Source organism: Aotus nancymaae, unplaced genomic scaffold (genome assembly GCF_030222135.1).
Source record: "Aotus nancymaae isolate 86718 unplaced genomic scaffold, 86718_ANA_hifiasm-v0.15.2.pri h1tg000003l, whole genome shotgun sequence".
Taxonomy (NCBI): Eukaryota; Metazoa; Chordata; class Mammalia; order Primates; family Aotidae; genus Aotus; species Aotus nancymaae.
Window position 1 is genome coordinate 71,209,450 of NW_026988414.1, and position 17,254 is coordinate 71,226,703.

Genomic DNA, 17,254 nt, shown 5'->3' on the forward strand with positions numbered 1-17,254 from the left:
GTTCTCCTTCCCTTAGAGGCCTGGAGAAACTTGCCTCAAATGCATTCCCAATTCATGAATTGGGAGAGGCAGATTTTATGTCTAAATTGCAAGGGCGAGACTTGAAGGTATGAATTGGGAGTAAAGTGAGTGCTCAGGAGCAGGGATCCTCTGTTTTGTTCCTCACACAGCTCCCAGCACTTGAATGAATGAGGCTCAAAAAAACGACCGGCATAGGTCGTGCAGTAGTCTAATCCAGAACCATATTTGATTACAAAGCCCACACGCTTTCTTAGTTTAGAAACACTAAACATTTAATTCACTGCATCTGAGGCCAGGCAGGTAATGGAAAACACCTGAAGTATGTTGGGAAAACTGTGGTTAAAAGGTGAAGGAGCCGGGCGTGGTGGCTCACGCCGGTAATCCCAGCACTTTGGGAGGACGAGGCTGGCGGATCACGAGGTCAGGAGTTCAAGGCCAGCCTGGCCAAAATGGTGAAACCCCCATCTCTGTTAAAAATACAAAAATTAGCTGGGTGTGGTGACCCGTGCCTGTAATCCCAGATACTCAGGAGGCTGAGGCAGGAGAATTGCTTTGAACCAGGACTCGGGAGGCGGAGGTTGCAGTGAGCTGAGGTTGCGCCACTGCACTCTAGCCTCAGCTACAGAGCAAGACTCCATCTTAAAAAAAAAAAAAAAGCAAAGGAATATTTATTTACAGTCGCAGCCTTTATTGAGAATTGTTTCACTGCCTTGCAGAAACGCAGGCCCATTGTCGTCTCTTCATCTCAAGGCCAATTTCTTTTTTGTATTTTTTTGAGACGGAGTCTTGCTCTGTCGCTAGACTGGAGTGCAGTGGCGTGATCTCGGTTTACTGCAACCACCGCCTCCCGGGTTCAAGTGATTCCCCTCCCTCAGCCTCCCGAGTAGCTGGGATTACAGGCGTGTCACCAGCCTGGCTAGTTTTTTTGTATTTTAGTAGAGACGGGGTTTCACCATGTTGGCCAGGATGGTCTCAATCTCCTGACCTCGTGATCCACCCGCCTCGGCCTCCCAAAATGCTGGGATTACAGGCGTGAGCCACTGCTCCGAGTCTTATCTCACGGCCGACTTCTTGTGAAATCTCTCAACTTTTAAATATTTCCAATCAAAAAACTGCGGCTCAAATGCAGCCCACAGGGAGCGTGTTTGCAAACTCTGGCGTAAACAACAGTGGGAAGCTGATAAGGCGAGTACCTCAATTCGATAGTGATAGCCAAGAATCGGGGAGATTTGCACCTAAGGCAAGAATGAGATTCTCTGCCCAAGGGTCCCGGAAGGAGGACTGAATTAAATGCATATTAGAGTCAGGTCAGGGCATGGTGGCAGGAGGACTACGCTGCCACCCCAGGTCCAGCGCAGCCGAGGTACAGACCATGTACAGATCACGGGGAGGGGTGTCAGGGGCCTCTCGGCATAAAGGCAGCGAATGGCTGCGCATTTCCTCCCTGACTCTTTCAGAAGTGAGCCTTCTGTGGAGCAAACCCTATCCCTCTCCCGATTCCTTAAGTCACTCCGCGATCTACTTCCTCCTCCGGCTCCCCAGTCTTCCACAGTCCTACGACTTCCGCTTCCCTAGTCTTCTGGGAAACGGCCGACTTCCGGCCGCGCAGTGGTGGGCGGAGCCAAGATGGCTGAGGAGAGACTCGCGACGGTGAGCGCCGAGATTCTCTTTAGTTGCCAGGCCCTGCGGGCAAGGCAGGGGAAGGCTGCCAGGCAGGCTGGCGAGTGTCCTCTGTCCTAGGCAGCGGTTCCCGGAGACAGGCGGAGCTGGGTGCCGAGCGGCTCAGGGTGGGCGGGGCGACGCGGTCCCCTTTCTACTGTCCCGGGAACTGGTCGCTTGGGGCAAGTCTGGTTACTGTGCAGCGCAGATCCTGGTCCAGGATTGTGGTCCCTCTAGGGGTGAGCTGGACGGGGGAGGGAGACTTTTCACCAGTAATGGCTCTTACCCTAGTCCCATCTTCTCTCGGGGGTTTGGAAGGTAATCACTAGCACTTGTGTAGTCAGTTTCTGTTAATCCCAGTTCACGGGATTAACATGACCACAGCCTGGAAGCTTTCAGCCTAACTGCCTTCTGCTTGTGGAGCAGGACCATGTTTTTTCTGTGGTGATTAAGTTTAGGAAGGAACGGTTTTGGAATTCAGCTGGAGTCTGAGTTGGGCGTTAACTCCACAGAACTGCTAATATAGAGTAACCCCGATGAATTCAGGATGACCTGGTAGTCGCTATTTTTTTTTAGAGGTAGATATCCATAATTGGATCTAATTTCGATAAAGTCCCAAGTGAAGCCTTGTTTACCTTGCTTTAGAATTGAGTTTCAAAGCCTGTTCTGTCCATTTGTTAGAATGATTTTAGTTATTCGGAATTTATTGTCTTTAGAAAAACGTCCTGGAAAACTAAAATGGCAGCCTTTGGCTGATTTACAACTTAGTTTTGGCTAAGTGGCAAGTTAGTGTTATTGGCTAGAGCCTTTTGTTTGTTTTCTACTCTCATTTGCAGGGTAATCACGTTAGTCTAATTAGAACACTCTGAATACAGAAACTTTTTTTTTTTTTTTTGAAATGGAGTCTAGCTGTTGTCAGCCCAGGCTGGAGTGCAATGGCGCAATCTCGGCTCACTGCAACCTCAGCCACCCAGGTTCCAGCAATTGTGCCTCAGCCTCCCGAGTAGCTGAGATTACAGGTGCCCGCCACCACGACCAGCTAATTTTTGTATTTTTGGTAGAGATGGGGTTTCACCATGTTGGCCAGACTGGTCTTGAACTCCTGACCGCAGGTGATCCTCCCACATCGGCCTCCCAAATAACTATCCTTTCTTTGTTGGTAATCTGGTGATATATTTTCTTCTTTGACTACTTTTAAGAGATTTTTCTTGTCTGCGGTGCAGTTCTTTATGATGTATCTAAGTATGTGTTTATTTTCATTTAACCTGGATTCAGAAGTATCCCGAAACTAAGGATCGGTGTTGGGCATTACATCTGGAAAAATTTGAGCCATTATTTTTGCTTATATCATGGTATGTCATAGGAAGTTGATGTAAGAAAAATCCATCTGATGGTTTTCTACGAAGTTATAGTGTAAAATAACTATCTCCCTGTTAGAATTGAGTGCTAGACAGGTTTTGTGTAGATGACCTCACAAGCTTCCTTTTACCAAACAGTGATCATTTTTTTGGTTTGGCTGCTAAGGAGTATGGCATCAAGTGTAATACTAATAAGAGGGGTCTCAGAACTTAGTATATTTCTTATGCACATTTTACTATATACTATAATTATGCATTAAAAATGCACATTGTAAATATTATAAGTATGCATTATACATTGTTAGTAGTTTGGATAGCAAAGTATGACCTGACATTTGTTTTTAAAACCATATTCAAAATAAGAGTGTGGATTTAATGGATTAATTGCATAATTGGTGAGCTGCTGATTATTCTTGTTATTTGGATGTTTCTTTAGCAAGTTTATATTGTGGTGCTTCAATGTAGACTACTTATTTCATTTCAGAGAACTGAGTTTCCTGCATCTACTGAGTCTCAAAAACCCCGGCAGAAAAAAGGTCTGTATGCAATTTCATTGTAGGTTTATATCTGCACAGATTTCTCTCTCTCTCTTTTTTTTTTTGGAGATGGAGTCTCACTCTGTCACCCAGGCTGGAGTGCAGTGGTGCAATCTTGGCTCACTGCAACCTCTGCCTCTGAGGCTCAAGCAATTCTGCCTTAGCCTCCTGAGTAGATGGGATTACAGGTGCAGGCCACCACGCCTGGCTAACTTTTGTATTTTAGTAGAGACAGGGTTTCAGCATGTTGGCCAGGCTGGTCTGAAACTCCTGACCTCAGGTGATCCTCCCAAAGTGCTGGGATTATAGGTGTGAGCCACTGCACCTGGCCAGATTTCTGTTTTTTTTTTTTTTTTTTTTTTTTTCCTTCTGAGATGGAGTCTTGCTCTGTTGCCCAGGCTGGAGTCTTAGCTAACTGCAACTTCTGTCTCCCGGGTTCATGCAGTTCTCCTGCCTCAGCCTCCCAAGTAGCTGGGACTACAGGTGAGTGCCACCACGCCTGGCTAATTTTTTGTATTTTTAGTAGAGATGGGGTTTTACTGTGTTAGCCAGGATGGTCTTGATCTCCTGACCTTGTGATCTGCTCACCTAGGCCTCCCAAAGTGCTGGGATTACAGGTGTGAGCCACTGCGCCAAGCCAATTTCTGTCTCTTGTTGATTCTTTTTTATATTCTATATGGTTTCAAAATGAGTGTTGGGAGAAGAAGTAATAGTCTAAATGTTCTGTCACATCTAGCTTTTATTTAATAGAGTTATTAGATGTTAGGAGTTTGGTTTGACCTGGAAATTTATTTAAATGGGGTTTGATTATTACATAAGTATGTACTAATTTTCTGCTTCTGGAAAAACCACTCTGTGAAGTTCCAGATATCTTTTTGCTATTAGTTTCTAGTTTAATTCTATTGTGGATAGAGAACTCACTTTATATGGTTTGTTTTATGGCCCACAATGTGGCCTGTGTTGATGAATGTCCCATTTATACTTGGAAAGAATGTGTATTCTGCTCTTGTCGGAGGTAGTGTTCTGTAAATGTCAGGTCAGGTTGATTAATAGTGTTCTGTATACTTATAGTTGCAGATATTCACATTCTTACTGATGTAGATACTGACTGGGAGGGTGATAGAAGAGTGTTGAAGTATGCAAATGTAATTGTGGATTGGTTTGTTTCTGCTTTCAGTTCTATCAATTTTTGATGTGTGTATTTGGAAGATCTTTTGTTGGATGCATATACATTTAGGATTGTTTGATTTCTTGGTAAATTGACCCTTTTGTCATTATGTAATATTCCTCTTCAACTTCTGATAATATTCCTTGTTTGTCTGATAGTAACATAGTTATTTTAGTTTTGTTTTGGCCAGTCTTTGAATGGTATCAATGTATAATTTTCACATAGTAAAATTCACTTTTTTTAGTACAAATTCTGAGAGTTTCGACAAATGAAAATAGCCATGTAACCACTACCACCACCATAATCAAATTATAAAAGTTTAATTACTCCCCCAAAATTCACCTTCACTTTGTAGTAAACCACTTCTTTCATTCCCAATTGCTGGCAGCTGTTAATCTATTTCTTTCTTCCTAGTTTTGCCTTTCTCAGAATGCCAAATAAATTCAATCATACATTGTTGTTATTATTTTGAGAGAGAGGGTCTTGCTCTGTCATCCAAGCTAGAGTACAGTGTTGTGATTATAGCTCACTGCAGCCTCAAACTTCTGGGTTCAAACGGTCTTGCCTAGTAGCTGTGTCTATAGGTGCATGCCACCATTCCTGGGTAATCTTTAAAATTTTTTTGTAGAAACAGGGTTCTGGTTATGTTGCCCAATGGTTTTGAACTCCTGGCTTCAAGTAATACTCCATCTTTGGCCTCTTAAAGTGCTGGAATTACAGACATGAGCTATTGAACTTGGCTCATGTAAGTTTTTCAGTGGCTTTTTAAACCTCATATAATGTTTTTTTGTTTGTTTGCTCTGTTTGTTTTGAGATGGAGCCTTGCTCTGTCGCCCAGGCTAGAGTGTAGTGGCGCAGTCTTGGCTCACTGCAACCTCTCTCTCTCAGGTTCAAGTGATTCTCGTGCCTCATCTTCCCGAGTAGCTGGGATTGGAGGTACCTGCCACCACACCTGGCTAATATTTGTATTTTTAGTAGAGACGGGGTTCCACTATGTTGGCCAGGCTGGTCTTGAACTCCTGACCTCAAGTGATCCACTTGCTTTGGCTTCCCAAAGTACTGGGATTATAGGCATAAGCTACTGCACCCAGCCCAATGTAGGGAAGTATTAAGAAAACAGGAGAAATATCATCCTTCAGGATGAATGAACTTTAACTAATTAAAAATCAAAGTAGTATTTTGAATAAAAAGCTGTCACATTTTACTGTGAAATCGTTAAAACCTCTAGTTCAGGTTTTGAGCAAGATAATGCTTTGTTGGGGGAGTTGTCCTGTCTATTGTAGGATGGTTAACACATCCCTGGCATCTACCTAGTAGATGAAAGTAGCACTTAGTTGGAACAACCACACTTGTCTCCAGATGTTGCCAATTGTTCATTTTGGAACAAAATTGTTCCCACTTGAGAACCACTGCTCTGGTTAAGTAGTATAACACTTGAAACTCCCCCTTTCCTCCTCAGCTTAAGAGTTCCATATCCTAGTTTGACTCTTTAGTTTTGAGAGTGGTTAGTGCCAACTGTGGAAGGGATAAACAGATTTCTATTTGGTATTTTTGTCCAAATATATCAGGACTTTTTTTCAAGAACAGGCAATGGAATTGTTGATCAGAACTACTTGATGGTTCTGAGAAAATAATATCCTACACGAGGCTCCTGAAGTCCTCTTTCTCCCCATGGTGCGACCTTAGGTGACTTTCTTCTGGCTTTCAGTTGAAGATCTTGCCCATCATTGAGGTGAGTGAATTGATTTACTGCTTGAGTCTATTTCCTTCCTTAAAGGAGTCTTCATGGAAAACTTGACCCATTTTGGGGTGGCCATAGCTAAGGATGAGTTTTGTCTACAGCCTGAGACAATATATTCACTATGTGAGAAACTTGATCTCAGCTTGATATCTGCTATTAGAGTAATTTTTTAATAGAATAATTTAATATGGTAAAATATATATAAAATTTACTGTTTTTAACTGTGTAAGTCAGTGGCATTAAGTACATTTACAGAGTTGTACAATCATCACCACTGTCTGCTTCTAGAAGTGTTTCATCATTCCAAACAGAAACACTGTACCCATTAAATAATAAATCTCCACATCCTCTTCCCTCCCCAGATCCTATTTTCTGTATCTATGAATTTGACTATTGTAGGTTTTTCATGTAAGGTGAGTCACACAATATTTACCCTTTTCTGTCTGGCTTATTTCACTCAGCATTTTCAAAGGTTCATTCATGTTTTAGAACGTGTCAGAATTTCATTCCTTTTTAAGGCTGAATAATATTCTAGTATATATACATATATCACATTTTGTTTATCAGTCTGTTGATGGGCATTTGGGTTGTTTTCCTTAGAATTTTTATATGTCAGTAATTCTTTTATTTATTTATTTTTCTTTTTTACTTTAAGTTCTATGGTACATATGCCGATCTTTCAGGATTGTTACATAGGTATACACATGCCATAGTGGTTTGCTGCCTCCATCCCCGCTCACCTACGTTAGGTATTTCTCCTGATGTTATCCCTCACCAATCTCCCCACCCCCTGCTATCCCTCCCCTAACCCTCCACCCCGCAACAGACCCCAGTGTGTGATGTTCCCCTCCCTGTGTCCATGTGTTCTCATTGTTCAACATCCACTTATGAGTGAGAACATGCAGTATTTGGTTTTCTGTTGTGTCAGTTTGCTGAGAATGATGGTTTCCAGATTCATCCATGTCCCTGCAAAGGACATGAACTCATCATTTTTTATGACCGCATAATATTCCATGGTGTATATATGCCACATTTTCTTTATCCAGTCTATATTTGATGGGTATTTGGGTTGGTTCCAAGTCTTTGCTATTGTAAACAGTGCCACAGTGAACATGCGTGTGCATGTGTCTTTATAATAGATCGATTTATAATTCTTTGGGTATATACCCAGTAATGAGATTGCTGGGTCAAATGGTATTTCTATTTCTAGATCCTTGAGGAATTGCCACACTGTCTTCCACAATGGTTGAACTAATTTACACTCCCACCTATGTCAGTAATTCTTTTTTTTTTTTTCTGAACATCAGCCCTTGAGTTTCAAGTAATTCTTAAAGAATTTAAAGGTTGTAGAAATTGGGAATTTTGTAGATATGCTAGAAAGATGTCATTTCCTCTACTGTATATAGTAAGTTATTCTGCAGACTAGTTGCTGTGTATATATTTGGTTTTCAGAAGTGATTTTATAGATACTGTACATGCTCTTGACTTCATTAATCTTTTTCTTTTGCTAATTTTGGTTCTTGTGTATACAGAATTGTAGACTTACAGGGTAGTTTAGTTGTTACCTAATTCACCCTACAGTCTACATGAAACCATTCTCACAAAGTCTTTGATAAGTAGTTACCAAATCTCACTATTTTTACTGTGATAGTGAATGACTTGTGTTGATTTGCTTTTTGAAAGAATAGTTGGGGCCAGGTGCGGTGGCTCACGCCTATAATCCCAGCACTTTGGGAGGCCGAGGCGGGTGGATCACGAGGTCAAGAGATCGAGACCATCCTGGTCAACAAGGTGAAACCCCATCTCTACTAAAAAATACAAAAATTAGCTGGGCATGGTGGCGCACGCCTGTAGTCCCAGCTATTCGGGAGGCTGAGGCAGGAGAATTGCTTGAACCCAGGAGGCGGAGGTTGCAGTGAGCTGAGATTGCGCCATTGCACTCCAACCTGGGTAACAAGAGCGAAACTCCGTCTCAAAAAAAAAAAGAAAGAATAGTTGATTTTACTTGTCTCGGTATCCTCACCTCTGAGTCTATTTGTCTATTGTAACCTGGCTTTTGCCCCACCACTCCTCTGATTAAATTGATGAGCTAAGCATTTTTTTGTTTGTTTGTTTTTAAATTTAGGCAGAGTCTAATTCTGTCACTTAGGGTGGAGTGCAGTGGCGCGATCTCGGCTCACTGCAACCTCTGTCTCCTAGCTTCAGGTGATTCTCCTGCCTCAGCCTCCCGAGTAGCTGGGATTATAGGCACACACCACCATGCCTGGCTAATTTTTTGTATTTTTAGTAGAGATGGGGTTTCACTATGTTGGCCTAAGATGGTATCGATCTCTTGACCTCGTGATCTGCCTGCCTCGGCCTCCCAAAGTGCTGGGATTACAGGCGTGAGCCACTGCGCCTGGCCCAATTCTGTTTAATTTTTGAGGAACAATGTTAACTTTTAATTTAATTTAAATGGAAGATAATATATGTCTAATGTTTCCCAATTATTTTTAATTTTACTGCTGGTATGCCACATCTACCACCTCAAGTTGTGAATTAAAAAAAAAAATTTAATGCTGGTAAATCTATAAATCTGAGGTACACATTCTGGAATTCTGACAAATATGTATACTCGTGTAAATATATTCATGTAATCATCAGATCAAATTAAACATTTTTATCACCTAGAAAGTTTCCTCACGCCTCTTCCTAGTAAGTCTTCTGCTTCACTTCCCCAGATGCAACCACCATTCTGATTTCTGCTCCTATGAACTGATTTCGAACTTTCCTATAAGTTGTATTTGAACTTCATACAAAGGGAACCATGCAGTATCTACTGTTTAGCTTTTGGCGACTTTTATGCAACATGTTGTTTTTGAGATTCATCCATGTTGTTATATGTATCAGTAGTTCTTTTATTTAAAAACTGCTGTCTAGTATTCACCTGCATGAAGATACCACCGTTTGTTGTCAAGTCTCCTGTTAATGAACATTTGCACTGTTAGTAGTTTTTGAGTATTGTGAAAAAGTTTCTATGAACATTTCTTTATTTCTTTATTTTTTATTGTCAACTCAAAAGTATTTCTTTTTTTTTGAAAGAGAAAAAAAAGAAAGAAAAAAAGAATGAAGAGGAAGAAAAAGGAAGAGAAACAGGGAGAGAGAACGGGAGTATTGCTTTATGGCCTGGGCTAGAATGCAGTCTAAAAATGGGAATTGAAAACCTCTTTTATGTCAATAATTGTGCTTAACAATGGAGACAGGAAGGAATAAGGGAAGAAAATAACAAGCAGCCAACCAATATTTCATTTAAACCCATGAAATGCTATGCAATTATTGAGTGATTTACTTCCAATTATGTAGTCACTTTTGGAATAGGTGTGATGTGGTACTGATAAGAATGTATGTTTTGTGTATTTGAAGTGGAGAGTTCTATAAATGTTTATTAAATTTACTTGTTCCGGGTCTGAGTTCAAGTCCTGGACATCCTTGTTAATTTTCTATCTCGTTGATCAGTCTAATATTGACAATGTGATGTTACAGTCTCCCACTATTATTGTGTGGGAGGCTCAGTCTCTTTATTAGTCATTAAGAACTTGTCTTATGTATCTGGGTGCTCCTGTATTGGGTGCGTGTATATTTAGGATCGTTAGCTCTTCTTGTTGCATTGATCCTTTTACCATTATGTAATGTCCTTCTTTGCCTCTTTTGATCTTTGTTGCTTAAAGGTCTATTTATCAGAGGTGAGAATTGCAACTCCTGCTTTTTATTTATTTATTTATGTTTGCTCTCCATTTGGTTGGTAAATCTTCCTCTGTCCCTTTGAGTCTTTGTGTATCGTTGCATGTGAGATGGGTCTGGATACAGCGTACCGATGGGTTTTGGCTTTTTATCCAGTTAATAATATATATGAGTTTAATACTGCCATTTGATGCTAGCTGGATATATTTTTGGAAAGGCTGATACTGGTTGTTCGTTTATATGTGTAGTGCTTCTTTCAGAAGCTTCTGCAAAGCAGGCCTGGTGATGGTAAAATCTCTTTGTTTGCAAAAGATTTTATTTTTCCTTCGCTTTTGAAGCTCAGTTTGGCTGGATATGAAATTCTGGGTTGAAAGTTCTTTTCTTTAAGGATGTTGAATATTGGCCCCCACTCTTTTCTGGCTTGTAGGGTTTCTGCTGAGAGATCTGCTGTAAGTCTGATAGGCTTCCCTTTGTGGGTAACCTGACCTTTCTTTCTAGCTGCTCTTAGGATTTTCTCCTTCATTTCAACCCTAGTGAATCTGACGGTTATGTGCCTTGGGGTTGGTCTTCTTGAGGAATATCTTTGTGGTGTTCTCTGTATTACCTGGAGTTGAATATTGTCCTGTCTTACTAGGTTGGGAAAGTTTTCCTGAATAATCTCCTGAAGAGTATTTTCCAACTTGGATTCATTCTCTTCGTCACATTCAGGTACACCTATCAAACGTAGATTAGGTCTTTTCACATAGTCCCGTATTTCTTGGAGACTTTGCTCATTCTTTTTTATCCTTTTTTCTCTAATCTTGACTTCTCGTTTTATTTCGTTAAGTTGGTCTTCGAACTCTGATATCCTTTTTTCTGCTTGATCAATTCGACTGTTAAAACTTGTGCATTCTTCGCAAAGTTCTCGTGTTGTGTTTTTCAGCTCCATTAATTCACCTATATTCCTCTCCAAATTGTCTATTCTCGTTACCATTTCATCAAACCTTTTTTCAAAGTTCTTAGTTTCTTTGTATTGGGTTAGAACAAGTTCTTTTAATTCACAGAAGTTTCTTATCATCCACCTTCTGAAGCCTACTTCTGTTAATGGAACGCACTCATTCTCCATCAGGGCTTGTTCCGTTGCTGATGAGGAACTGTGATCCCCTGTAGAGGGAGAGGCATTCTGATTTTGGGTATTCTCAGTCTTTTTACTCTGGTTTCTTCCCATCATTGTAAATTTATCCACCTGTCGTCTTTGTGATCTCCGACTTTCAAATTAGGTTTCTGAGTGGACGTGGAACTTGTTGATTCCCAGCGCCGAAATCTGAGCAATCCACTGCGCCGGCCAAAACAGCAGTGTTAAGATTGATGGTGCTTTTCTGCCTGGGAATCTGCCAAAAGGGGACCCAGTCCCACTCACTCTCCACCAAGAACTGCCGCGCTGAGGCGCCAGCAAAACCGCTGTGCCAGCCACAAGAGTCGCGCTAGCGACCCGTGGGGCTCCTCTGCTGGGAATCTCCTGGTCCATGAGCAACAAAAATTCGTCTGAAAGTGTGGCGTCCTCTCGTTCTCTGCACTTCACTAGGAGCTACTCTCCCGAACTGCTAGTGATCAGCCATCTTGGATCTCTCTCAACATTTATTTATTTATTTATCTATCCATTACTTATTTATTTTGAGACAGAGTCTTGCTCTGTTGCCCAGGCTGGAGTGCAATGGCGTGTCTGCCTCCTGGGTTCAAGCGATTCTTGAGCCTCAGCCTCCCGAGTAGCTGGAACTACCGGCGCACATCTCCAGGCCTGTCTAATTTTTTTATTTTTAGTAGAGACAGGGTTTCACCATATTGGCCAGCTGGTTTCAAACTCCTGACCTTGTTATCTGCCTGCCTCGGCCTCCCAAGGTGCTGGGATTACAGGTGTGAGCCACTGCACCCATTCTGAACATTTATTTACTGGTCTTTTTGTGTGTGTGCGTGTGGCATGTGTTTTCACTTGAATTAAGGGCCTAGGGAGTGGAATTGCTGGGTCATATGTGAACTGTTTGTTTTAATTTTATAATAAACTGCCCAAGTATTTTCCAAAGTGGTTGTACAATTTTATCTTACCACGAGCAATGTGTGAGGATTCTGTTTGCTATACATTCTTGCCAACATTTGGTACTGTCAGTCTTTTTCATATTAGACTTGGTGGTGAGTGTATTGTGTTTTATTGTGATTTTAATTTGCATTACCCTAATGACTAATGATGTTGAACACCTTTTCATATAGTTATTGGTCATATCTTTTGTGTAGTGCTTGCTCAAGTTTTTGCCTGTTTTTAAATTGTTTTTTTCCCCCTTATTACTGATTTGTGAGACTTCTTTATATATTCTGAATGTAAGTCCTTTGTCTGTTATATGTGTGGTAAATATTTCCCCCTAGCCTGTGTCTTTACCCTTTCATTTTATTAAGGTATCTTTTGATGATCAGAAGTTTTAATTTTGATGAATGTCAATTTACTATTTTTTTCTTTTGTGATTAATGCCTTCTATGTCTTGTCTAGAAATTTTGATCCTTACCCCGGAACTGAGTTATGTGTCCCCTCCCTTTTCTGCATTAATATTGCAGAAATTAATTTTTTGGTTTTAGAAAATGTCTAATCTGGCTTAGTAATTTTTGATACCTTTCTATTGAAATACAGTATATATACAGAAAAGTACATACATAAATCATAATTGTACTATGCAGTGAATTTTTACAAAATAAACATACCCATGTAATCACCATCGGGATTTAGGTATAGAATATTATCAGTACCCTCCAGGACTCCTCCTTATTCCCTACCAGTCATTAACCATCCCTCCCAAAGGTTACTACCTTGTATTTAACTTCTGTCTTCTAGATCAGTTTTGCCTGCTGTTGAATTGAATGTAAATGGAATCATGCAGTATGTACTTTTTAGTATCTGGCTTCTTTGCTTAGAATTATGTTTGTGAGATTCATCTATGTTGTTGCATGTAGTAGTGGTTGGTTGTTTTTTCCTTGTTATATATATTCCATTATGGGACTCTACCTCAGTTTATTCATTTTATACTTGGTAAACATTTGGGATACTTTTATTTTGATGTATTCTGAATAATGCAACCATGAAGAGGTTGTACATGTTTTTGGTACACATACATACTTAGGAGTAGGATTTTCAGGGTCACCAGGAAGGATATATTTAGAGTCAGTAAATATTAGCAAGCAATTTTTGAAATGTGGTTAATATAATCCCCATGTGTAAAATGAAGGTGTAGACACACACACACACACACACACACTCATATGCTTATATGTACATAGAAATTCCTTGAAAATACTCAAATTCTTCACCTCTGGTTAGGGGTAGGAATGGAGTGAGTCTTTTGTTTAATATCCTGTGTGCCCTTTGAATTTTGTTTGACTGTAAGTATGTGTTGTTGTTGTTGTTGTTTTTTGAGACAGAATTTTGCTCTTATTGCCCAGGCTGAAGTGCAATGGTGTGATCTCAGCTCACCGCAACCTCTATCTCGCGGGTTCAAGTGATTTGCCTGCCTCAGCCTCCTGATTAGGTAGGATCACAAGCATGCACCACCATGACTGGCTAATTTTGTATTTTTAGTAGAGATAGGGTTCCTCTATGTTGGTTAGGCTGGTCTGGAACTCCTGACCTTATGATCTGCCCACCTTGGCCTCCCAAAGTGCTGGTATTACAGGAGTGAGCCAATGCACCTGGCCAGGTACGTATTTTTAAGAAAACCAACTAGTTATTTAAAAAAAATCATTTGAAAGTCTTGCTACTTTAGTATATTAAAAGCATTGCTTTAAAAAAATAGAGAAACTTTAAAATTATTATTATTTTTGAGACAGGGTCTTTGTGCCAGACTGGAGTGTAGTGGTGCAATCTCAGCTCACTGCAGCCATCCCCCTCCCTGGTTCAAGAGATTCTCCTGCCTCAGCCTCCAGAGTAGCTGGGACTACAGGCATGCACCGCCATGCCCAGCTAATTTTTTTTTTGTATTTTTAGTAGAGATGGGGTTTCACCTTGTTGGCCAAGATGGTTTCGATCTTTTGACCTCGTGATCTGCCCCCCTCAGCCTGCCAAAGTGCTGAGATTATAGGTGTGAGCCACCACTCCCAGACACTTTACAATCATTATTAATTTTGTGTTGCTCAGTTATGTCTAATTGACAGCCCAAACATTTACATTTTAATATTAGAAAATCCTTTATCATTTGGGCAGAAACTTGGTGTAGTTTGATGGGTAACCTTGGAGACCTGGGTTGTAGTCCTGCCTCTTCCACTAACTACTTGTTGAATGTGGACAGTTTACTTAACCTTTAGGTTGTTAATTTCCTCTTTTGTAACGTGGGAATATTCTCTGAATTGCATAACTCACTGGCCTTATGGGAATATTCAGTGGAATAATAAGGGAGAAAACACTTTGAGATACACACACACCCCTTTAACAAGGATATAATGTAATTATTACATTTTGATTTGAGGAAATAAAATTTTAAATAATTTAAGATATAAAGTAAAACTGTTATTAGCTGATCTCTTTTATGACTTTTTTTCTTCCTCCTGACATTTTAAGCTAATGAGAAGCAAACAAACTGGATAGCAGCAATATAATTAAAAAATTAAAGCCAATTTCCAGTATGTATCCTTGAGTCAATACTGATTCAGCCCAGTCTCTTTCTCCTCCTCCATCATCATTTATGTCCCTGAAAAGAGTGGATGTTCCTCTTGATCCTGGGCCTGTTTGTCCTCAGATCCATTCCTTGCCTTCTTTTCTCTTCTTGGTCAGCGAGGAGCTGACCCTTGCAGGCTCCTTTTCTTCCCAGACTTCTGTGTCAGCAGTTTCTGACTGGATTAGCAAGTGGAGGATCTGGCAGGAGATTAGAAGGCAAGAAGGAGGAGAAGCCAGGGCTTCTCTCCTCGACCTTCAGGCCTAAGAGCAGTAGTGGCTTTTTGCTCATGCAGACTTCTGATTTGTCTTACCATTCTCTGTTGGGCCTCTCATTTCTTCCATTGCCTGTGCTCTACATTAAAGTCCTTGTGTTTCAAATCCTCAAGTGGCTTTTCGTTAGACTCTGACTGAGACAGGGCTCAAAATGATAGTAATGAAAATGTCTTATATTTATATTCAAGATTTGTTGTATCTTTTGATGCCCTTTATATCCTATTGAGGTAGAAAAGTGTTATAATTCCTATTTGGCATGAGGAAATTAATGTTTATTGAATGACCGTTTTCAGATTCTTTGTATTTTCCGGTGAAAATTGTAGAGGGGATAAATGGAGGCCCAGAGAAATTAAATAACTTGCCCTACGTCCCATAGAAGACTGGTATTGAATCAAGATGGAAATTCTCCATGTGAAAACTTTTATGTGCTACATGTCTTCTAGTCCTGGAAAAAATCCTTTACTTGATGAGTATTTTTTTTTAAGAAGGCTTTACTTGTAATGTATTTAGAAAAGCCTTAGTCATTTAGTAAACTTTTCAACTAAAAATCTGAATTATAATAGTTTTCTGCTTAGCTCTTAATATAGCTAGCATACTATCCCTAGCATTAATCAAAGAGTAATGTAAAGGTTTAATTTTGAGCCTAAGCAGAATTTGAAATTCTTCTAAGAGAATTTAGCACCGAGGGCAAACTACAGGGGAGAATTCTTGAGCTGTCATGTTGATTCACTTCTGGAATTGTTTAAAATATGTTAGGTGCATCTTAAAAGGGGGAAAGAAGGGGAAGAGATGTCACAAAAGAATAGAGTGAGGCAAGAGAAGTGGCAAGAGAGCGTTGTTGCTAGGTTGCCAGCCTTCTACCCCCACTGTCTTGGTGATGGTGGAGGGGCAGTGTGGGAGCTGGGATATGAAAGAGGTCTTTTTTACAACTCACGAAAAGCCATTACCTTGTCTTCATCTGTCAGCTGACTGCCTGACCTCTGTGGTAACATAGGCTCCTGAAATGTAGCAGAGATCACTCTGCTTTGTTGCAAAATAGGGGAGACTGCTCTGCATTTACATGCCTATGTTTTTTGGAGGATCTTTCAACGAGTAATTTTCATAATACTTGTGAAAGCATATAAGATCCAGTATCCCCATTTTTAGGGGGAGTTGGAATGAGCAATGATTTGGAATGCCAGAAATTCAACTTATACATTTACAGGTAAAATTCTAATTGTAAATTCAGATTCATAGACTCTAGGGATTTCTGAGGTATCCAGAATTCCTTCATCTTTGAGAATAAGTAGATGATAATGATAACAAAAATAACAGCAACAGGGCCCGGCACAGTGGCCCACACCTGTAATCCCAGCACTTTGGGAGACTGAGGCAGTTGGATCACTTGAGCTCAGGAGTTCAAGACCAGCCTGGCCAACATGACAAAACCCAATTTCTATTAAAAATACAAAAATTAGCTGAGCATGGTGGTGTGTGCCTGTAATCCCAGCTACTCAGTAGGCTGAGACATAATCACTTGAACCTGGGAGGTGGAGATTGCAGTAGATCGGGCTCCAGTCTTTATGACAGAACCAGATTCCATCTCAAAAAAAAAAATAAATGACCCATCAATGATAATAGGTAACATTTCTTTAAGGCTTACTATGTACCAGGCACTATTTGAACCTCTTTGTTTGGTAGGTAGTTCAATCCTCACAACTCTATGAGGATGAATATTTTACTTCCCGACCCTTCTATTTAAAAGTAAAACCCTCCACCCTGTACTCTGTTTCTCTTTCCTGCTTTATTTTTCTCCATAGAAAAATATCACTGATAAGTATAACATTTTATAATCTATCCTGTGTAGTAGCAGCCCCTGCCCTCAATTATAAGCTCCATGAAATCAGGGAGTCTGTTTTGATCACTGCTGTATTCCCAGTGCCTAGAACATGCTAGGCACCCAGTGAATATTGGTTGAATGAATGCGTGAGTCTTAGTTTTACAGATGCGGAAACTATAAATTTCCCACGTCACACATTTGGTAATAGGACAATTATGTACACTGAAATGTTCTCTAAAATCTTTGATGGAACTAAAACATCTCCAGGAATGTGAAATGACCTTTAGTAC

At 40.4% G+C, this 17,254-nt stretch overlaps 1 protein-coding gene across 2 annotated transcripts in view; it reads left to right on the top strand.

The window, feature by feature from the left end:
- Window positions 1-1,628: 1,628 nt before the first annotated feature.
- The window catches only part of BBS4 (Bardet-Biedl syndrome 4), a 48,236-nt gene continuing 32,610 nt past the window's right edge, over window positions 1,629-17,254 (top strand). For both annotated transcript variants that reach the window (XM_012451260.3, XM_012451261.3), the window contains exons 1-2: window positions 1,629-1,671; window positions 3,523-3,574. In XM_012451260.3, the coding sequence (XP_012306683.2) occupies window positions 1,648-1,671; window positions 3,523-3,574 (76 nt within the window). In that variant the 5' untranslated portion in view covers window positions 1,629-1,647. The remainder of the gene's footprint in view (window positions 1,672-3,522; window positions 3,575-17,254) is intronic.